The sequence below is a fragment of the Poecilia mexicana genome, unplaced genomic scaffold (genome assembly GCF_051168715.1).
Source record: "Poecilia mexicana isolate PSO_F unplaced genomic scaffold, ASM5116871v1 scaffold_6, whole genome shotgun sequence".
NCBI classification, from domain to species: Eukaryota; Metazoa; Chordata; class Actinopteri; order Cyprinodontiformes; family Poeciliidae; genus Poecilia; species Poecilia mexicana.
Window position 1 is genome coordinate 7,472,652 of NW_028263375.1, and position 23,824 is coordinate 7,496,475.

Here is a 23,824-nt window from a genome sequence, read left to right on the forward strand (position 1 = left end):
GCCGGGTTTTCGACTTTTCAGAGGGATTGAACAGATCAAGGTAAAACATGATCCGTTTTACCTTCTTTCTTTGCCTGCTGAGCAATAAATTAAACTTGGATCATTTTAATGAAAGAAAGTCGTTTGATTTCAGAAAACGAGCAACTTAAGAAAAACTATTTATTGAAGATTAATGAATAGATTTACTTTCACAAGTGGAACGTTACGGCTTTGGCTACAATGCTCTACTAGATGTATATTTAAAAGAACATTTTGGGGATTATTTTGGGATTATTTCAACTGTAATTGACAGAAAATGAAGGGGAGAAAGTTTAAAGGAAATGGAGGATAAAAAATACAATATGATGCTGTAAAAGTCAGTTTCTACACCTGCAGGAAGGGAGAAAAATAAGAGAAAACCCAACAATAAACAATGTATGCATATTGCACGATGTTTGTGCTTCAACTTAATATGAAATTACAATTAAAGTAAAAAAAAAAAAGACTAATAAGAAAATTACTTTGTCCAATGAAGAAGTAAATAACGACTAATTACTTTTTTCCCTTTTCTCTTCTGGTTTCTGACAGTTTGGTGGGGAATCTTCCTGGTTCAGCCGTCTGTAAACCGGCAGAGACGGCTCCTCTCTCTGCCGGTTTAGAGTTGGCGCCTAACGCTAACGCCAGCCTGTGGAGCCACTTCAGGTCCATCTGGGACCGTTTTGCATGTCCACACAGAACCTCGCTGCCTCCCGGCGCTCTCATGTTGCGTAATGACCCGGGTGTGATGATTTGCTTCTGCGGGAAGGGAAGAAAAACATCGACACGACATGCTCAGACTAAACTTTCCCAATTAGAACAATGGCACAATGGCCACAAGGAAGGCGGGTCTGTAAAACGCGGATGAAGCAATAACGTTTTCTCTGCTGTGGGTCTCATCCAGTCCAGATCAGAACCACACCACGTTGGTTTCACATCCAGAACCTTTCAAGGTATTCCCAAAGGAAGAACAGGGATTTATTTAGGCATTATTCTCTGACTCCAGATCAATATCCCTTGGTTTAAAGTCAGAATCAAAGGTCGGGTATCCATAGCAACAGTAGGAGAAAGAAACGTGTGGTACCTCTGGGGAACTTGAGGGTTTGCAGGACATACTGCCATCATATATTCAGCTGTTTATCAGAGTCGTTAACTTTTCTGCACTTCCTCATACTGACGAGGCATTGAATCAATAATTTTGCAGTAATCCCTCTGATCAAGTATGGACGACTAAGGGTGCGTTCACACTGCAGCCTGAAGTGACCCAATTCCGATTTTTTGCCGGGGCCGTTCACACTGCCAGTAAATGCGACCTGTATGTGTTCTGCAGTGTGAACGCACCCTAAATCCCAGATGTGGAAAGAGTACGTAAAAAATGCACTAAAGTAAGACGAGCACAACTTATTTTTACTCAAGTAAAAGTATTTGGTAAAAATGATGCTTGAGTACTGAGTAACTGATCAAATGATCAATCATTTAATATTTAAAAATTATATAATCAGACCAACCAAAATATAAAGTTAAGTGGAAATTTTGGCAGGTATATGTAACAAAAATAAAATCAGGGGGAAAAAACAATGTTTCCAAATCAGTTTCCTTCAATAAAAAAACAGATGAAACTTTAACAGAAACTGCAGGTGTGTGTGTGTCTGAATCTGGTAAATTTTTGGTTAAAACATGTTTGTTTTTCACTCTGTGGGTAGAAAATCCAGAAATTTTACTCGAGTAGAAATACTTTATAATAAAATCACTCAAAAGTAAGAAGTAGAGCGTAGTAAAAATCTCCTAAAAGTAAATTTTTTCAAAACTTCAGTAAATGTAACTAACTCTGAAGAGCCGGTTTTTCTCCTGAGGAGCAGAGAAACGTTCTCCTGGATGAATCTTTGTATCGTCTCCTTTAAACCCGCAGCAGTGCCCTGATGCTGGGGGTCGTCACGGTGACGGCGGGGGTCGTCACGGTGACGGCGGGGGTCGTCACGGTGACGGCGGCGGCTCATCCATCACTCTGCATCCCCCACAGAAGCCGTTTTACAGCTGCTCTGAGCATGAACAAAATTCACAGAATGTCTGCTTACGCTGCTAAAACTGCAGCTCTGAAATTACGCAGCCGGCATGTGATGAATGCACAGTGACCGCCGCACTGTTTGTGTTTTGGGTTCAGACGTTGCTTAAGGTTCAGATTTATCTAAACTGTTTCTGTTCTCCAACTGTTTTTGCACTTGACCGAGTTAGATGGCGGTGTGTGTTTGCGTGATGTTTCTGGATGTTGTTTTCTAATTATAGTCATGTAATTGTGTGCTTGGTAGTTTTATTGTTTTTCAGATGAAAAGAGAAGTTGAATTGCTGCTCATTTGGTCCTCAGGACTATAAACATATTTTAGAAAGTGTTCCAAAAAACAAAACAAAACAAGAAAATGAGGTAAAAGTAGTGGAGAAGCTGTGTTGGGTTCAACCCGCTCACCTTGCTTAGCCTCATAAGACTTTATATTGTTTTTGCACAATCAGCCTCCAAGCAACCTTTATCTATTTTTGCTAGTAGAGGAACATAAAGCGGTTGTTTACTGAGAGACAGGAACATTTTTAAGTTAAAAAAATAAAAAAAGACTGATCAAATTTACACCAGCAGGAATAAACAGTCTTCATAAATCCATCCTGCTATTATACCATCAGTTATGTTGGGTTTTGTAAATTAAACAGTGATTTGAATCAAGATGGCAGAATTTACTGTCCTGCAGCAAGTTAAGTTTCAGAGTTCACTGAAGGACGAGGAGGGAGAAGAGTGAACAAGAGCGGCTCTTCAAGAGGAAAATGGAAGTATGACTTTGTTTTGCTGCATCTGAATGAAGAATGGGATTCTGGAACAATGTTCTTTGTACAGATGAGACCAAAAAGTGTTGGCATGTTTGGCCGCTGTGCTTCATGTTGGAGGAAACCAAACACCAAAACCTGTTACCTGTGGGGGCGCTGCACCAAGAAACACTGAAGGAAACGACACAAAAACCTCAGAAGAGTGTAACTTCCTTCTTAACGAAATGTAAACAAAAATGGACCAGAGTCTGATTAGTGGTTGTAGGATTTCTCTTTCATCTTTGTTAAAGACCATGAGCTATTTCTCCTGCTAGCGCTGTACTAGCACGTTTGTTTTGGTTCCATTTACCCAGAATTCCCTGCGCTAGAGTCCACTTCCTGTTTTTGGAGCAATCTCCGGTCCGTTTGGCGTTCACGTAAACATTTGAACCGCTCCAGAGTTCTCTTCAACCGAACCAAGACCGAGTTTTGTAGGCAGACCACAGTTTGCTTTTTTGGTACCAATCAGAGTTTGATTACACATTCACACCTCCGCAAAGGAACTGCGCTTTCCAAACAAACTATTAAAGCGGACTAAACAGGGCTGCTGAAATCAGCCTTGGGTTGCTTTCACACCTGATAGTCTGGTGGATTCGGTTCGATTGGGGGACAAAATTGCAACATTTGCTACATTTTCAGCTGCAGCAAGTTGTGTTTCACACTGCACTGTCAAATCAACCAAAGCTGTTCCCCTCCTCGTCTGTGGGGGCGCTGCACCAAGAACCACTGAAGGAAACAACACAAAAACCTCCGAAAAGACACAGAGCGCAATTTCCTTCTTCACAAAATGTAAACAAAACTGGAGTAAAGTCAGATCTTAGCGGTTTTAGGTTTTCTCTTTTGTCTTTGGAAAAAGTAACAGCCATTTCTCCCACTAGCTCTAGACTCTCGGTTTTGTTTTTGTTGTAATTACCCAGAATGCACTGCGCTGTAGTCCACTTCCTGCTTTTGGAGCGGTCTCCGGTCCGCTTGGCGTTTGTTATGGCATCAGAGTTCACTTCAACCAAACCAACACCAAGGTTAGTAGACAAACCAGTTATTTTTCTGGTCCAGGTCAGAGTTTTATTGCGCATTCACACCTCGCCAAACGAACCGGACTTTCCAAACAAACAAACTGGAGTTGGATTAAAGTGAACTAAACTGGGTTTGTGTGAATGCAGCCTTAGCTCCTGCTCTGGCATTTTGATCAAAGCAGCCAACAAAAGGAACCTCATAGTGACCTCCAGTGTAATCAGATTACACCAACAGGTTGCGTGACTTAAGAATCCTCAAGTGAATCAGAACTGAGCTAATTTTATCTTCCTGCACTAAACTTGACTTAACAGAAAAACATCTAAATGCTTGGATAAACACCAGAGATTCTTCTTCTTCAGATCATTGTGTAGCTTGTTTAGTGGCGTCAACATTTAGGCAAATTAAATCACAGACACACCTGATATGTTAGATCTCTAATCCTTCACTGGCAGCCATGAAAATCCAATAAGAGACCATGAAAGCTGTTTGAAAGAAGCAGTTTGTCACAAGACGATTGGTTGCGTCAGCTACTCGGTTTGATGTTTTCTTTACTCCGGGAGGAATTGATGGCTTCAAAACAACTTCTGGTCTTTGTGATTTTTGCCTTTCAAAGGATTTCAGAAGGACATTTTTGTCATTTGTTTTTTTTTGTCCTCGTCAAACTGAAAGAGATTCATAAGATGTGGAGAAGGTTAAACCGTGAAGTTTTCCTAAGCCTTACCGCGCAGTTCAGAGGTCATCTCTCAAGTTCTCCTACAGGGAAAGATGTTTTACTTTGTAAAGAGAGATCTGAGAGAGCAGGCAACCACACTTCCCAGCTTCTCCGGGAAAGTTAACTCCAGGGAAAGGATGCTCTGGATGCCAAACCTTTTTCCCTCTGCGAGCTCCTGAAGGCGTCAGATGACCTTCACGTCTTGGGAAACGAATGTTTTGCGGACCTGGAGGATTTTTACAACCACGTCACCTGAGGCATTCTGCAGGGGAATGCTGCTGCAGCAATGTGTGTTTTAGTAGTTACCTTCATAAAATTCCACTTAAATACAAGCAAAACTACCTCTGTAAAATGTTACTCACGTGAAAGTAGAAAGTTCCCAACTACAAATTTTGAGTAAAAGTTACTTTGTTTCTTTTTTATAAGCAGAAGAAAGGATTTCACAAAGTAAAAAGAACATATTGTTATAAAACTGTTACGACAGTCTTAAAGCCACACTAAGAAGAAATCACAGATTAGCCATTGCAAAAATAAAGTCATATAAGAAGATATTACAATAATAAGGTCAGAATAACATGAGAATGAAGTTGGAATGTTATGACGTTATTCTTGTATTGTTTCAACTTATTCTCATATTTTTTTCTTAGCATGTCTCGAGTACTCAAACAATTAAAGCTTCATTATGTAACTCTTGTAAAAATATATTTTACATATTTGTTGGTTCTGTCATCATATTGTGACAGTTTGTTATGAGATGAACCAACAAAGTCCTGTATTTTCTTCCAGTTCTAACTAAAAACAACCAATCAGAGCCAGGAGGCGGGTCTTAGCGCTGTCAATCACCCCTGTGTGTGGCACTATGTGCTCAGACTAATTAGCGTAGTCACAGATTACAGCGATAGTTTTCCTATGACTGTAAGTTGTTTCTCCACTGTTAGCTCATTTAGCAGCCTGTTGACGAGGTTGACTGACGGTGCTAAGACCCTCCTCCTGCCTCTGATTGGTTGTTTTTTGTGCATTTTTTTGTATCTAACAGGAGATGTGCTCCTGTTAGATACTGAACTGGTTCTCTGGAAGAGCAGGAAATGCCTTAAAAAAGTCATTTAAGTATCGCTAATGCTACTCGATTCCAGGCTAACTTAGCTGTGGGAACTACAAGGCGTTAAACTGCGAAGTCATGTTTGACAAATATAAAATTTCTATAACAACTGAAGGTGACGTAATTACTTAAATGTGCTACAAAATGGCACAATGTACTGTGAAAATACGTAAAGCTGCCCCTTTAATATTACCTGCTGAGAGGAGAGTTTCTCGTTTAGTAAACTTTATTTTTCTTATGAAAAGTTGATCAAACTGGAAGTTTAAGTTGTAGAATGTTTCTGTCCCAACATGCTAAGCTAACAAAGATAAGTGATACTTTAAACACCCTGAACTAATAAACGTTTGCAGCAGAATCTGAATCTGATCAAAGTTAAGCAGCAGTGTGTGTGTGTGTGTGTGTGTGTGTGTGTGTGTGTGTGTGTGTGTGGGTGGGTGTGTGTGTGTGTGTGTGTGTGTGAACCTGCTGGGAGTAATGAGCTGTGCATAAATCAGGCTCTCGTCTCATAGTTGTGTGCTTTGTTTGATTTTCAGCCTCGAAGTAAATCTGTCATCTCGTTATCAGACTGTGGGCAGCAGCTGCAGGACGTTTAGAGCCTCTCTGCTGTCTCACTTTGAGTCTGATTTATTTAGGACTTCGGTTTCCCCACTTGCGTCTGCTGAAATGAATCCGTCCGTTTAATTTAAGTCTGAATAAACAGAGGCTGCCTCCCTTGGCCTTTTTAGTGCAGGCGGGTCGGGAAATGAGCGATCAGTAAGCGTTTGGTTTAACTCTCTCCTGATAACCTCTCTGGCTTCGCGGGTCATTTATTTTCACTGCTGCTGTTTGTTTTATTTCCCTCTCCGACCGTATTATGTTGGCAAATGACCAACCTCTGGTTAGTCTTAGTTTCGTGAAGCTAAATGTTTAAAGCGGTAGCTCAGTCAGGATGTAAGAGGAGAAATGTGCAGAATCTTTAGTTTTGTTTTGGTTGGAAATGGTTGGAGACGTAGCAGGTCATTTTAAATAATAACGCAGTCAGATGTGTTTGTGATGTTTTGGAAGGAGAAATGTCTTATTTCTGTTGTGTATTTATGTTTTGCTTAACAGTTCCTCCCAGGGAGGGAGCAGAACTGCACAGATGTTGTTGACCAGACGGACTCTGGTCCATCTGATCCGGATCCAAGCGCCTTCTGGATGCCGTTCAAAGGTTTGCACTTGGAGATTGTGACTCTGGATTTAGAAAGGGGTGTTTGGTTATGAACACTTTAACATAAACACTTCACTGGAGAGACAAGAGAACCAGTTAAAGCAGGACTCAGCTCAAACTCAACAGAGAAAGTTTTAAAGTGTGTGACTGAACTTTGGAGTCCTCTGGACTGGATAAAGCTCTGAAGAGCTCTCTTCAATTCGTTTAAAAGAATCGAAGCAAACAGACAAAATTTAGTCAAAATGAATCAAAAGTAACTGGTGCTTCAATGGATGGATGGTTCTGTCCAGCTGGGTCGGGTTTGATGGGATGCAGAACCAGATGAAGCTGTTAGTGGCTGATAAATGGAGGCCTGGAAAACTTAAACCTGCAGCGTTTCCTCTGGCTGTTTCCTCAGCCAGACTGAGGAAACATTTCTGAAAAATTTGACTTTCAAACTCAAATTTCTGAGTTTAAAAATATGTAAACTTACAAGAAAAAAAGAGTCAAACATTTTCCATTTTTGAAACTGATATTTTCTACAAAAACTGACATTTTAGAGTATTTTGCTTTAATTTTTTAATCTACAAAGGCCCTTAGACTTTTGGAGTTCAGAAAATTTCTTAATTTTTCTAGAAAAGTTCTGAGATTAATCTCAAAATTTCTGGTTTTATTCTAGCAAATTTTTGACTTCTGAAACTCAGAAAGTTCCTTGACTTTTCTAGAAATTTATGTGTCAAATGTCAACATTTCAGATTTTTGCTAGCAAATTTCTGACTTTTCAAAGTCAGAAGTGTCCAAGTTATTTTTTAAAATTTTTTTTAAATTAATCTAAAGATCTGGGAGGATTCTCCCGGTTTAAATTTAAGTTCTCAAAATGTTCAGATTTTTGAAGTCCAGAAATTTCCAGTTTATTTGCTGGTAAATTTCTGAGATTCATCTCAAAATCTTTGTTCTTTGTTGTTTTTACTCAGATTTTCTGTTCCTTGTTTTTCCGCCTTCAGAGGCCTTAATATGCCGTTGTAAAGACAGGAGGCTGTTAAACAAACAGAACCTGCACATATTGCATCATTCATCAATAAAGTGCTGTTTTCCACTCATTTGCTTTGCAGACGTGTGTGAGGTCTGTAAACATCAGAGCAGATGTGATGAATCATTTATCTGGGTGTTAAAAGGCCGTTTTAGTCCCACTGAGCCTCAGGACGCGAACAGAAATATCTTCCAGAACCAAGGAAGGAGGATAACTCTTCAATTAATTAGGATGTCAGTTTTAAGCACAAAAAGAAAAACTAAATGATGTGAGGTCACACAATCAAAAAAATGGTTTATTTTAGCCTTTTGTAAGAAAAAAAATGCTTTTATTAATAATAATTAATCCAAAAATTAAGCTCTAAATTAAATATTTGGTTAGCAAACTAAATATTTAGTACCATATGTTTATGGTAGTTTGTAAACTTACCGTAAAAGTAACTTTTCAGCAGGAAATAGAAGCTTCTTTTAGGTCAATAATTCCTTAATATTGATTAAATAGTTCTAGTTTCAATGCCAGATTATTTCACTTACAACATGGGAATAATGTCTTATTTGTGAGATAATCTGACCGTGGAATTAGTACTTTTTAAAAATCATTATTAAGGAATTGTGTACTTAAAATAAAGTCCTTCTGAAAACTTACCTGTAAGTTAGTTTTGTCATATTTCAGGTGAACTAAGATATTTGCACTGGAAACTAGACCAAAAATACTTGGTAAGATTTTATGTTTTTGCAGAGTTCAGCTAAAAATGCAAAAATTATTTTGTGAATTAACATTTAATATTTTTAATTAAAAAGGTTAAAAGATGTATGGTGGAACCTTTGATGACTTTAACTTTTTAACTATATTTACACAGAAGGCTGGGCAGAAATATGGATGTTACTAACGACGGACAGACGGATGGATGTAAATGTGTATAATATAATAATTTAAGTTGCTCTGATTTGGATCATGCGATTTAATGATAAGACGTCTTGCCATACTTTAATTAATGATCCATTTACTGGTTCTCATGTTGTTTTGGATCAGAGGATCAGAACCAGCTTTCACCTGAACATGTCATCTCCATCAAACCTTTATCTAAAAATCACAACTCTTTACTGGGCGTACTGGGATCCCAGCTGGATTAGGAGCTGACAGTGAACTGGGTGGTATTTATCAGCACTTCCACATTTTGTATTGTATCAAACACAGGTAATGTGTTCCAGTTGAGGTCCATTAAGGTCGTTTCTGTCTCTCGTCTCTCAGCAGGAAAATTAGTCGAAGCATTAAAGTGACAGAGAAGAACGCGGGTGCATCACATGACAGGACAAAGTGTTGTCATGTGACGCATCCGGGTGCAGCAGCTTCATCTCCGTTAATAAGCTGCAGCAGACAGGAAGGCATGAAGCTGGTTTTCAGTTTGGACCAGGGGTGTCCAAAGTGTGGCCTGGGGGCCAACTGCTGCCCTTGGGGTAATTCTGTGTGGTCCCTGGATGCGATTTATTTTATTTTTTCTGAGATTTTGTTGCTGGGAATAAACTAAAAACGATATCTTCACCAACAAGTTAGGAAACTGTAGAACTTCCTTAGATAACAGCAGAAGCTTCGGTGTATTTTTAGCATAAATAAGGACAGATATGCCAAGCTGACAGTCATGAAACAAATGTCTGCAGACAGAAATGGTTCTGCTAGAACAGTCTTTCTCAAACTGTGGTTTGCCGACGCCCCCTAGTGGTCCGCAAAGTACTGCATGTAAACAAGGTGCTGTGACGTCAGCTCAGAGTGTGACGCTTCCGTTAGCTTACCAAGGGATTGTGCTTAAAAATAATAATGGATAAATTGGTTAAAACTGGGTCATATAAAAGAAAATCTGAAGATTCTGGTGGGAAGTTTCTCAGGTGAGATGCAGAGCTTTAGTTTTTCAACAATATGTCTCCGTCTGCAGCGTTGCTGAATGAAATATGAAGGTGACGAGCGGCTAAGCAGCGCTGCGCCCCACGCTGACTAACTGCATCTTAACACCTAAAATGAAATTATTTATATTGGACTATTGGCTGAAAGAAAATGTTTGTTGGCTTCCAAAGCAACTTAAGTTTACTTGATTCTTCACTACCAATAACCCTAATATGTTATTAGTGCACAAACATTTGTGGTAAACAACTTTTTTGATTTCCAAACATAGAATCCATATTTTCAAAAAGTATGAATAACTCAAAACGCCCCAAGTAGTTTTATAGTGGCCAGTAACATTTACAAAGCAATACCACCCTTCACATTAGGATGAACAAAGATAAGTTAAGAGGTAATATTTTCATTTCAGGTTGTGTATATTAAGATGTTGTGCTATTTGAGTTTTTGTTAAATGGGGGAAAATGCTAATCAATTGGCCTGAGAAAGTTTGAGAAGCGCTGATCTACAGAGTTGTGTTTTTCCAAATGAAGGAGTCCAGAAGATGAACAACTTCATTTTATCTCCTGCTATGTGGACAAGCAGCTCTCCTCTCACTTTATCTCTTCGGAAAACACATAAAACCGTAAACCGGGAGGACTTCAGGATGATGCCCCCAGAAACAGTTCTTCAAAAACAGCTGCATCTACAAAGACTCAGAACCCAAAATAAAGGGGTTGTTTTCTTTTAATCAGATATATAGTCACATATGTGCCGCATGAACGTCTGTTTCTTATCTGCTGAACTCGGAGACTTTTCACTTTAAACCAAAATATTTCAAATCACGTCTGAAGTGAAGACATATCCAGGCTTTTTCCAGGTATTGTTTTCCAAATAAGTGATTGTTGATGTGTTCAGCAGGTTTGAAAACTTCTTCTTCTCTCCTCTCTTTGTTTTCCTTTGGAAGAAAACAGACTCTGCCAAACCACAAAGAGAGGTTCGTTTCCATCATTCAGATGTTTAAACTGATGGACTGTTTTTGTTTTCTGTGTCGTTTCGGCTTGCAGTCAAATGTTCTTTGGGTTCGGTTTTGCTGTCATTTTGACGCAGTCACCGCTGAGCCTGTCTCCGTTTAACTTGCAGTCATTGTGAGATCCTCTTGTGATTCTACGGTTTTGTGCATCAGGAGATCACAGATGTCATCTGGTCTTTACCACATTTGACAACAATTTAAATGTAACCAAAAACACTGTAGTTCTGCTGCAAACATGACTTTGAACTCTGAGAAATCCTCAAAATGTGGGACCTTTAATAAAGACACATACAAACCCCAACCCTTAAAAGGAATCCATCTGTTGTGGCAGTAGCAGAAAATTACACAGAGAAATCTGGAAAAATACAATTTTCAGTTTGAATACATTCATTCAGGGCCAGTGAAGTCTGTTGTCTTCAAATTATGATTATGATTTTTGGATTTTTTTTTTGTGCTAAATTATGATTTTATTTTCCCTTTCTGAAATGAGTGACTAAAAATATTTAACGCTGCACTAATAGAATCTGAATTTATTTCAAGATCTTCATCTGGCATCGAGGGAAAACGCGAACATCGATGGGATTTACTGTCTGCTGAAACAACAGCAGTCCCAGAGGTCGGAGGAGCGGCGCGCCGGGTTCTGCCCTCTGTCCAGAACCAAGGTGTGATTTCTGACAGCTCCTTTCATGTGGCCCAGCAGCTCAGAGGCAAAGTTTTCTTCCTGCTGCAGTAAAAGCCTTATCTCTGCGTGTGGAGGAGATGCATCGGCTCGGGTCGGAGCGCCGGAGGTCTCAGCAGGATGTGGTCGGTTTTAAACACACGTTTGGACACAGTTTGTCATTTTCAGGAGTGAATCAGGCCTGGCGTCACTCTGTGGGTTTTAAGTACATTCGATGAGCGACGACCCTGGAATATCCTGGAGAAAACAGGAATGATTCACTGGCGCTAAACTGGTGCCACGTTTTTCATCAGTGGTGCTAAAAGTGGGTATGCAGAGTACGCAACGCATAGGGGCGCTGCACCGGAGGCGGCGCAAAAACGATGTGGGGATTTTTTTTTGCTAGCCAACATTTGATGTACTTATCACTCTTCTGAAAAAACAGCTCAAGCAACACGTTTGTACGAAGCCAAATTTAAGGAGCGCGAATTGGAATATATCAGAGTACAGAAACATTTGATGAAACAGCTTGATGAGGTGGTCAGTCTGAACCATAAATTATTTGATAAGGTTAAACAGCAGAACAATCTGATAAGGAAGTACTCGCAGAGAGAAGGCAGCGCAAAAAGTCAATGGTTTCTGTTCAGGTTCAGACAGAGGCACAAGACAACTCACAGGAGAAACTGGAAACCAGATGTCAATTAAAACCAGTTTACCAGACGACGTCGACACAAACTGAGCTCATTGCTGAATAACCAGCCCTCTGAGGAACAAGTGAATGGACATCAGGATCAGCAGACCAAGCTATCAGAAACCCTGAACAATGACAACATTTCTGGAGAAAGTGATGAGCAGCAAGAAGTTTCTGTACCAGAAACAGTTGGAGATGAGACAGCTGGCATCGAAAATTATGTTAATTTGATAGAAAAAATATCTCCAGCCCACAGCAAATCTCTGAAGATGAAATTAGAAAGGCAGCATTGGATGCTGCCTTTCAATTAGAAAGCTTCAATAAAGAACAGTTTTTTGGATTAAACGGTGAAGGAGTTATAGATGACGATCAGAAAGCCATCATGAAAACTGACATCCAGAGAAATGAAACGGCGATTGATGAACTAGAGCAGGCGACTGAAGATGAAATGGTCCCTGACATACAGCAAGACGGGGACCAGCAAGATGACAAAATGACAAAATCTGAATCTGAACAGAGAAAGATGGCAATGGAAGATGAACTGGAAACCGCTGTAACACCAATAGACACCGATCAAAATGAGGTTCATTAAGTTCCTACAGAGGGGAGAGTGGCCCAAAGAAAGAACAGACAACATCACCACCACAGACAGAGACTACATTACAGGAAGATATAATCCCAACATCTCAGGAACCAGAAACTCGAGCAGCTGAAGAGCCATCTGAGGAAAATATCTGCGAACAAGGAGAGAGACCCAGGAAAAAGATCTCACTGTGGAGGCAATTCAAAAAAGCTTTAACTCCCAAACATCGGCGCCAGTTCAAAGACAGACGTGAAGTCCCTCCAGCATAAAACCAACTTATGACTCCAGGATATTAGATTTGAAAGGGGGTGGGGCCACGTGTGGGCTGGGTGATTGGGGGGAATTGGAAAAACATATATAAACACACACAACACAACAGAAACATGGAAGAAAGATGAGCACTAAATAAACAAAGTTTAATTTAGAGGACAGAGAAATAACCCCAAAATAAAAGAGTTGCAGCTGTAATGTAAATGTGCATAATTTATATATAAAAAAAGATCTTTGAAAACAGGAAAATTCAATAAAGATGGTTGAAAATGGCTGAATGTTGATGCCAGAGTAAACATTTCTGCTTGATTTGTAAAAGAAGATCATGTGATATTTTCCTCCCTTGTCACGGCTGTCGTTTATATTTAATTGCGTAGATCTAAATGTGGAGTTTGCATGTTCTCCCTTTGCATGAGTCGGCTCTCTCTGGGTACTCCAACTTCCTCCCAAAAACATGACTTGATCTCCCTAAATTTCCCTTCATGATGTTTGTCCTCAGTGATGGACTTGCTTGCGTCTTGTCCAAGTTGTCCTCAGTTGCTTCCCGTCCTCTGATCACCGTCACATTACAGCGTGTCTTTGTGTTTTTGGCCTTTATTGTCAACATCTTGTGGTCTTTATGAGCCACGTGAAAAGGCTTTCCCAGCCTTCAGCCTGACATATTAACAAGTTGTGCTAAGAAATGGATGCATCTTCTTCAAGAAGCGATTTGAAATGTGTCATAGGAAGTCATGAACACCCCGGTTTACTAGTGCAGCAGATTTGCTATCTGATTAAATGTGACATGAGACTTTGTCTGAGGGTTTGGGCTGGTATTTGGTTCCTACCTGTAGGGGGTAAATCTTACTTTTAACTTCGTCGCTTCTGTCCACAGGCATGTTCACACTTGAACAACCTCTGAAGCTATAAAGCTGGCTGAAAATAAAAATCACATGCTTCAACCCTAGCATCCGATGAAATCCTGGACCTTTCAAAGAAAGCACACTGGATTTTATTGTTGGCAAAGTCAAACAGAGCAAGATGTGCTTTTATTTTTAACTTTAATTAATTATCATTGGGATTTGGTTTTTTTTACTTCCTATTTATTCATCAATCTTTCCACTATTTTGTGTCTTTTTCTGCCTTTGTTCTTTCAAAGCATTTTTGTGTTCACAAAATGAACTACAGAGATCTACAAAGATCGTTTTTGTGTTTTTCAGATGTCAGTCTAGAGGTTGAGTCATTTTGACTGACGGCATCAAAAGAAAATCTGTCATAAAATCATTTCATTTCTAAAATGATAATTCAATCAGTTTGATATTGAACAGAGAATCCACTTCATGTCATCATCACACATTAAGCAGATGAATACATGTAACTTTTTCTCTCCACTGACGAAACCCACCAACTTCTGCCCCAGTAACTACACATAAATAATTAAATTAAACGATTGCACTTAAATTAGGAACGATTAACTACAGTGACCTGAAAGTCCCACAGCTTCATCCTGGGCCGCATCGACCTGAATTATTCAGGTTTTTAATTAAATGTCTCTAAGTTTTGATGTTGATTTGGTGGAAGAATCAGCACTCTTTGCCACTCTGGACACTGGGATTACAAGCGGCACTTCCGCCAGTTTTGAAATCAGGGAACTTTTCTCCAAATCAAGTGATCGGAAGTTGGTAAGACTCTCTGAACGAGGGATTTTTGCTGACACAAAAATCCAGCACCAGACTCACTCCAAAGCCTCCTGTCCAAAACTCTTCAGGGATAATAAGATGCCCTGGTTTTATTGTCCAGGTTAGAGATGATACTCACATGGGATTGGTTTTTACCACCGGGTCTAAAGTTGAAAATGTCTGCACTGCGATCATGTGGGTGAAGTAATCCATAAAAACGACGGATGGCCTTTAAATTTTCCTATCATTGTTTAAAAATCAGTCAATTAAAGAAAATATCCTGTTAATGCTGCCATCCACAGACTGATAATGACTTGTTAGGCTGCCTCTCTAGTTGCCCTCGCTTGTTTGACTCCAGATTTTACATTATCAATCAGAGGCATGTGGTTCAGCTGGGTGGCCATTTTATTGGCATTTTCAGCATACTGTGTGGAGAAGCTGCTTGTGTCTGCTAAATTTCCCAGGAAAAAACAAATCTGAAGATTGTATAGTATTTGTGTAAATGACTTTATTAAATCAGGACCTCATCCTGTTGAGTAGCTCGCTAAAGTGGAGATATTTGTGCTTGAGTGTGTCCATGGGAAACCGGAAATAAAGTCAGCAACAAATAATGTGTCAGTATATCAATGTGCTTTGACACGATTCCCAATCGACTTTGGTCTTAATAACTCCATTTAAAAATAATTTAACCTATATGTCACACAAATGAACCTCCTGACGCCATATGGACTCTTTACACCTCAGCTTCCGCGTTCGGGGAAAAGCGGCTCGATTGTTTCCGATCAAATACAAATATCATTTACATTAGGTGGTTGCAGTGCTTGGCCAAGGTTTGTACATCGATCCGAAGCCCCAACAAGTCAGCTGGAGAAAGGTTTTAAGATGTTCGCCTCGTTATACATTCACTGACACAAAGGTGAGTTTTACTTAAACTTTGTGGCTAACGTTAACCTTAGCTTATGCTAGTAGGCAATATTCTCTGACATTGTTCTTGTAAAAATGTGCTATTTAAGTATCTAAACATTCTAACGGACAATGTATTTATCTTATTTTCAAGTCGTTAGTGTCAGAGACTAACGGGGTTCGGTTGCGGTTCGGGCTTTAGCTTCCGAAGCCTGACGGAGCTCAACAAGCCTCATAGCTTGACAGTAGCGCAGCTCTGGTGTCAGAGATCTGGTTCAGCTGTTCAGGTTCAAAGTTGCTGCTTTTAGAAAAATATGACCGTGTTGCTTCATGTCTCCATGTTATTTCGTTTTATTACCTTTGCATGTTTCTTGTGAAGAGCTCAGATAGGACGGAATAGACCCTTTTCACATGACGTCACACAACTTCCGTTTTGGCTCGAAGCTGTGTATCCTTAGTTCCGGTGTACATAGTAAGTAATGATAAAGTTGTCTATTTCATATATATATGAAGAGGTCCCATCTGACAGTGCAGGAGTTGTCTTTCTCTGTTTAAGTCTGAACACCGGCTGTATATTTAAATATGTATGAGAATTATGTTGTAATTAAGATATATTTTATTTCTATTTGTTTGAACTAAAGTTATTCATATGCTACATTCTGTCTGAAACAGATAGAGAATGAGGTTAGCAGCCTGTGGCACCCATGGCCACCTTACTTGTGCCACCTTACCCAGTGGTAAGGTGGCACAAGTGGCACCTTACCCAGAAGCCCGTGGCACAAGTGACAGCTTATGGCAACTGTCAACATATTTTCACTGAGGCTGTTTATTGGAAACTGAAATTTGAGACTGTATAAAAAATAGACCAGGGCATATTTGCTTTTTTAAGGGAACAGAATACTTAAGAGGAAATGCAATACTTTGTGCCAGATCCACCATTATTTTCATTAATTATAAATTCATTCATATTAAATCTGACACAGAAGCTGTCACCAAAGAATATTCTATTCCTATTCTATTGTTTTCCCCACTAAGCATATTTAAATATGCTGAAGTATGTATAATACAATTAAAAATACTTTAAAAATACAACTGTTTATAAATATGGCTGCATGTATAAGGTTTCCAGTAACAAAACAGCGTGTTATGAAAGATTAAATCTTCAAATACGTCATTGTGCCTGTTAAACATATAACGCTGAGTGGAGCGGTCGAACGCTATAAGATGGCCGCCCTAAATCTCGTCAGCAAAAATAGGCGAGAGCGGTCCGTGAGGTGTGGGAGGTGCCAGTATGAGGTCGTGGCAACCCTTGGAAGGTGTCAAAGTCAGTGGCAACACTGACAGCTAGACCCGAAAACAGTGGCACTAATGGCAGGTGTCAGATGAAGTGCCAGTACGAGGTGCCGAGGTCAGCCGAGGTCAGCCGAACGCAGTGGCAACTCTGGCAGCTAGACCCGAAAGCAGTGGCACTTGTGGCAGGTGTCACACCTGCCACTGGAAGTGCCAGTACGAGGTGCCGAGGTCAGCTGAAGTCAGCCGAACGCAGTGGCAACACTGACAGCTAGTTCCGAAAACAGTGGCACTAATGGCAGGTGTCAGCGGAAGTGCCTGTAAGAGGTGCCGAGGTCAGCCGAAGTCAGCCGAACGCAGTGGCAACTCTGGCAGCTAGACCTGAAAACAGTGGCACTAATGGCAGGTGTCAGCGGAAGTGCCAGTACGAGGTGCCGAGGTCAGCCGAAGTCAGCCGAACGCAGTGGCAGCACTGGCAGCTAGTCCCAAAAGCAGTGGCACTTGTGACAGGTGTCACACCTGCCACTGGAAGTGCCATTAGTAGGTGCGGTGTCACGATTTGCGCCTGCTGTCTCTCTGCAGTTGAGGGAAAGGTGTCAGTGAGAGGACGATGTCACAGGTCAATGAAGAAAAATGAGGAAGCTCATTACCTTCAGGTTTCTCAGATGAATAATTATCAGATGTTTTGATTAGGGTTAAGTTTTATTTTATTTTGTTTTGCTGCAGTTGCACACTTGGCAGTAGAAAATTGATGACAGCATAACAGGATTAATAATTTTTATGTCCCTATTGGCAGGTTACACTTGATTCTATTGTGGTGCCTGTGGAACTGAAGTACATGTCATGTTCTTGCACAGCTGGGAAAGCCCTGTGCAATCACATGGTGGATCTTCTGTTTCAAACTGCTCACTACAGTACAATGGGCTACAAGACCGTACCATTGCCTCTGTCGTGCACCAGTTCACTGCAGATCTGGCACCGTCCAAGGACAAAGGTCAGATATTAATATTTCTTTAACTTTTTAGGTTTTAGGCTAATCACTTGTATTGATTTATTTTTAAATAAATCATTTGTGATTATAGGGAGTTGCACCAGAGGCTACAAATGATATGACAGTGTGTACACCAGTGGCAAGGGAAAAAAACCAGGATTAGGACTAGCGTGAAGTGCACACTGTACAGAGCGTATGCAGGTGAGGGAATGAGTCCCCTGCTATTCAAAGGGGAATAGCAGGGGACTAACATAGATAAGAATGAATAGCATGTATTGCTTTGTATTTCATATTAGCTTACATAATTATTAACATTTTATTATTAACATTTGTAACAGCTTTTTCATTATAAACATACAGTGAGGTGGTGACTGTCATGGTGTGAAAGGTCACATGATATAATTACATCTACATAAAAATTTACGTCTCTCACTTGGCAGGTCCTCTTCCAGATCCTCATATTGAAGCCAGCGGGGAGAAACTAAAAGAAATCCGTCCACAACCAGGAATATGCAAGTTGCTTTATGGACTGCAAAACCTTACTTTAGTGGACTCTAAATTTGGTCCTGTGCCATTTGGTTCTGTGCTCTCATATCAGTGCCCTCCTGAAATGAGCAGAGACATAATCAAACATCCAGATGCCCCTGAGTTCCCTCAATTACCTGTTGACGGCTACAGCTTTAGGTTTCCACTAGATTTTGAGCCTAATTATAGGCAACTTTGCCATTTAGAGAGCCTTAAGATATCACATAAGATCTGTGCTGCTATTGAAGCAGAAACCAGACAGCAATCAGAATGCCAGCTGTGGACAGAGGTACGCAAACCCTGACTTACCAGCAGGTTCCGTGAAGTATGCCATGTGCGTGGTCAGTCTTCTGCCAAGGCCTTGGCAACTCGTATTCTCAGAGGAACTCCGCAGACAGCCGCTATGAAAAGAGGGTTGGATCTGGAACCTGAAATACTGAGGCAATATTCAGATTTGTTTGATGTCTCTGTGATGCAATGTGGGTTTATCATTCATCCTGAGGCACCTCACCTTGGAGCTAGCCCTGATGCTAAAGTCTTCAACCCAAAGCAAATGCCTCCATTTGGGTTAGCTGAGGTAAAGAGTTGCAATGTTGACAATGTGGCACAAGTTAATCACCTAGTTACAATTAAAGGCCAGGCTTGCCTTAAGAAGAGTCATAAATACTATTATCAGGTTCAGGGCCAATTGGCTGTAAGCGGACTTCAGTGGTGTGATTTTATTAGATACCCACACTGACTTCACAGTTGAGAGAATATTTAGGGATGAGGAGCTTATCCTCTCAATGAGACAGAGGCTCGATCATTTCTATCATGACATCTACATGGATGTTTTCTTAAATGGTAAACCTTGAGAAAATGATTGTTATAAAATTGATAGGCCTTTTGTAAATACTCTCCCTATCACAAATGGGCTAAAGTTGTGAACTTGAGGCCATTTGCGTATGCTCCATGTTCATTTTGTAATATAATTATTCTATTAATGTTTGCAATTGATGACCACAAATCGTCTGTTCCACAATAAAAACTTTAATTTGAACATTTTCTCTCCTTCAAATACTTCATTGACAGATGTGTAAAATGTACAAGAAAGTGCAATTTAAATGTAAAGGTTGTACATATGTAGCTTCCTCAAGATAAGCTATTTACAATAGATTTGATAGAACTGTACACATCTACTCATTTATTCTATAATAAAAACAAATACAGGTCATATATATGGAGAGATTTTGTTTATAACACAACTGTTTACATTAATGCTCATCCAAGGGCTGTGACTTGCAGGAGAAGAGGCCCTACACAGGTTTGTCTCCTTTTAGATCCAGAGGCCCCTGATAGTTTGAAAGTAGACAGCAGATGACCCACAGCTGATTGACTGAGCCTACCATAGAAAGAGGAACAAGACCATCCCAGATATGGTACTCTTTCACCCTTTGTATGGCTCTTTCAACTAAAATCCTCAGCCGAGCAATAGCGTGGGTCTTCTGGGTGTCCTCCATGCTGAGTTGGGTGGATTTTTTAAGTGGAGGAATGATAAGCGTTGCTCCCACCTCTGACAGAATCTTCTCTATCTGGAAACCCTTGTCGGCCATAACCCCATCTCCAGGCTGAAGTAACGTTAATATCTGTGATTTTCGAGTTATTTCTATGTCGGAGATGGAGCCTGTGTACAGTCTGGATACAAATGTTATAATCCCACAAGGAGCAATGCCAATCAGACCTTTAAAGGTGGTGTGGTTTTTGTAGTTTGAAAAGGTTTCTGACTGTAGTGTGAGGGAGGATGCAGTTTCACAACGGATCTCAGTGCAGTCTATAATCGCACGCACGTGAGGGCAGTACTGTTTAAATTTGTCAGGCATGGTGGCCTGAACTTGCTCTCTTGTCATCCACAATGACAGCGAACCAAGAACCAGGTAAAGGTAACTAGTCCATGTTAAAATGGTGCGGCTAACTGTAGACAAACTGACCTCAAAGATGGTCGACAAAGTCTTCTCCTGAAGTCCAGCTGCAACACGGCAAAGAAACATAAACAGTTCATCAATGAGTGGAAGTTTTTGCTGTGGACTAGGTATTTCTTCTGCAGTCCGCTGTGCCTTGGACCAATACACTAGCCTTGAAGCAGAAGGGTAAACTGACTCCCAAAACACATTGAAGACCTCTTTTGAGGTGAATTTGGTGTAATAACGGAAATCTTCATCTGTCAAACAAAACCTGAAAATCACTGGCTGCTTCTTTTGAAGAGTTAGCTCCTGGATTTCCATTTCAAGTGATAACACTTGGAACTCCAACTCTTTAATTCTCTGTATGGCACCGTGTAGTTCACCTAAGGGAAAGAAAAATAAATGTTAATAGACTTCACACAAACATCTATAATTTTTCACTGTCCTCATTACAGGATACACGTGTGCGTGTGTGTACGTATATATGCATTTTTTGTGTTAAACTCAAAAAACACTATATTTTCTAGACGGTTACAATATGATTCATTGCCATATAATTTTTCTACAAGAAACTTTATGTAATACTAACCCGGAAAAGAATGACAGGCATAGTCATGGTCTTTTGCCATTGGACCTGCAGGCAATTTTTCCTTTGAGGAGTCCTCAGGGTCAGCAATCTTCTGTGAGTCATCCTGAACAGCAGCACTGAGAGACTTTTTGGTTCGCCTGTAAACAGACTCACGAGCTTGTGAACTTCTCCCTAGATGTGAAAAATATGTTGAGTCACTTCATGATCATAATATATTTTTGTTTATAATATTTTTAAAAACTGTTCAACAATGTTCTCCTCCATTTACCCCAATCATTCCAGTGAAATCTAGAAGGCACAGCTCCTTGTCTAATCCGTTTTCTTCCACTGGCTGTTGTACTTATATCCTCTGGGGTAAAGTGCTGGCTGCAGACAAAGGTGCTCCCTCTGAGGATTTGAAACATTTTTCCTTCATCTCTCCTGATTGCTCTTACCCAGCGGGCACGTTTTTCCACGTCCACAGGAAAGTCATGGAAGCTCAAATAGGGTTGTTTTTGTTTGTTATTTGAACAGCATGGCACACTACAATAGCAACGGCTTGATGATTGTGCCATGGTTGTTTGATAGATGGGTCGTTGCTGAGAAAGATGGAAAAATACAACAAAACAAAAAGAGAAATTATGAATCACATCAGAATATGTGAATGATGCATGTAAAACTTTTAAGTCAATATTTAAAATACTATTCTAAACAACGTTGTTGGAAGCTGCCCTTTATTTTCCATTAATACAGAAAATGAACCTCTAAACGTTACATCACTGACAGGCGGCGGTGTATATGTTTCCTAACTGTGGCTAAAGCTGCTGCTAGCTGGTTTACTCCGATCGGAGGCTGGTTCCTTTGAATACAGTTGGAGAATGGTAAATTGACAATGACTTATAACGGTTATCTAACACGTAAACACCGTTTTATAAAATACAGAGAGTGAACCTCTAAACGTTACATCACTGACAGGCGGCCGTGTATATCTTTACTAACTGTGGCTAAAGCTGCTGCTAGCTGGTTTACTCCGATCGGAGGCTGGTTCCTTTGAATACAGTTGGAGAATGGTAAATTGACAATGACTTATAACGGTTATCTAACACGTAAACACTGTTTTATAAAACACAGAAAGTGAACCTCTAAACGTTACAGCGCTGACAGAGTATATTTTTCCTAAATGTGGCTAAAGCTGCTGCTAGGTGGTTTACTCTCCGATTGGAGGCTGTTTATTTTATACACAGTTAGAGAATGGTGATTTTACAATGATTAATAACAGCTATCTAACACTTAAATGCTGTTATTATTAAACTTACCTTTTATTATATCCTTAAGATTATGAGAATGCGGGAATTTTTCAGCTTGGTTCCCAAGGCAAAATCACACCGGAAGTAAAGATACCCAGGTTTGAGTTATGGCGGCCATTGTCTGACGTCACTGTGAAAAGGGTCTATTCCTAACAGGAAGTTGTGATTGTTTTGAAGCAATCTGATTGGCTGACACAGGTGTCTGCTATGTGCTACGCTGCCCCCTATGGGTTTGGCATGTTGGGGTGTATGTGCGGGTGAAAACTTTTCTGAAACCAGTCATGTGTACAATATTATTATTAAACAATACGGCAAAGATATTTGTTTTTATAAATACCCAGAAAGGTCTGCACAAAGTTCAAGTATAAAAAGTAATTTTGAACGTGGAAGTGATATTAATTTGACTTTAGATTATCTTTGCACAAACTGTACTGGTTCTTCTTCCAGTGCAGCTGCCTTCACCATAGACCCAAAAGCTCTTCCATAAAACCATCATGCTTCCTGTGGTCCAATACTTACTGCTAGAGAAACCGTCTGCAAACGGTAAGCAATTCACTATTTGAAGCAAGATTAAAGGCAGACATTGGAAGTTAGTTATTATAATCTACATTGGATCGTCTGCATGTTCCTAACAAACAGCATGAGTTGGTCATGGCCACGTCAAGCTAATAATCACAGGATTCATTTTGAATCTGCAGCCACCCTTAGAGATCTATTTGGCAGACTTGTTAAACATGCTGAGGCTATTTTGGGGGAAGTGCTACACAAACATTTTAGCGGTGTGAAACACAAACATTTGAGAGATGGCGCGTCCTTGGGGAGGAAAAGTTACAGACAGGCTGCTGTGTTTGCTGTCCTCAGGCTTCAGCGGCTGTGGTGGGAGGTTGGTGGCTGAGGGTAGAGCTGCGGTTCTGGGAACAAAGCCATTTTATTTGTCCTCATTGTTCTGACTGGTTGTGCTTTCTCTGCCCAAACAACCCTCCACCACGACACCTGTACACACAAAGTTGGTTTCAGTTGTTATGTAAGATCGCATTGCTCCAGATAAACAAATGTGGGACTTTACTTTGACACTTACCTGTGGAAAACAGACGATTTGTTGATGTTTGCATGTTTGTAAGAGAGCGTGTGATACCGTTAAAGTTTCGCTCAAGTTTCACACAATATATTTCATGAAGAATCAGGAATCAACATGAAGAATAAAATGAATCCTTCAGTAAAAACGTTGCTGCAGAAGAAGCTAGCAATTAAAGGGTTATGTAATAGGTCATATAATTACCGATATATGACCTTTTATAATAGGTCATAAAAGGTGACCTATTATGCTTTCTTGAACAGGTTAGAATAGGTATATGGTCTACACAAAACATATTCGTTACATTTTTTTGCACAACATAATTCTTAGATAATGAGATTTTAGTTGCTATTTTGACTTTCTTTCAGAATTAGCTGTTTTATATGGACTCTTGTCATTTTAAATCCAGATAAGATGCTGCTTGCAGCTTGTATTTGCATGTGAAAATGGCTGCAAACATTAGCAGTCATATAACTGTACTACTTTGAAATGCACAAGTGGAGACTCCTGCACAACCAGCAAAAAGGCAGCAAGTGGTTTCTGGATGATAAGTCTACAGCAAAACATTTGACATT

At 40.1% G+C, this 23,824-nt stretch overlaps 2 protein-coding genes across 2 annotated transcripts; one reads left to right on the top strand and one right to left on the bottom strand.

Annotated features, from left to right (window-relative positions):
- Positions 1-12,521: 12,521 nt before the first annotated feature.
- Positions 12,522-19,056, top strand: LOC148158617 (uncharacterized). Its single transcript, XM_088006710.1, has 4 exons — positions 12,522-12,692; positions 17,640-17,837; positions 17,972-18,035; positions 18,275-19,056. Exons 1-4 carry the CDS (start codon positions 12,522-12,524, stop codon positions 18,661-18,663), a joined length of 822 nt encoding a protein of 273 aa, XP_087862836.1. The 3' UTR covers positions 18,664-19,056.
- Positions 19,057-19,102: 46 nt separating this feature from the next.
- Positions 19,103-20,677, bottom strand: LOC106910047 (uncharacterized). Its single transcript, XM_014976599.2, has one exon. It carries the CDS (start codon positions 20,618-20,620, stop codon positions 19,655-19,657), a length of 966 nt encoding a protein of 321 aa, XP_014832085.2. The 5' UTR covers positions 20,621-20,677; the 3' UTR covers positions 19,103-19,654.
- Positions 20,678-23,824: the final 3,147 nt, after the last annotated feature.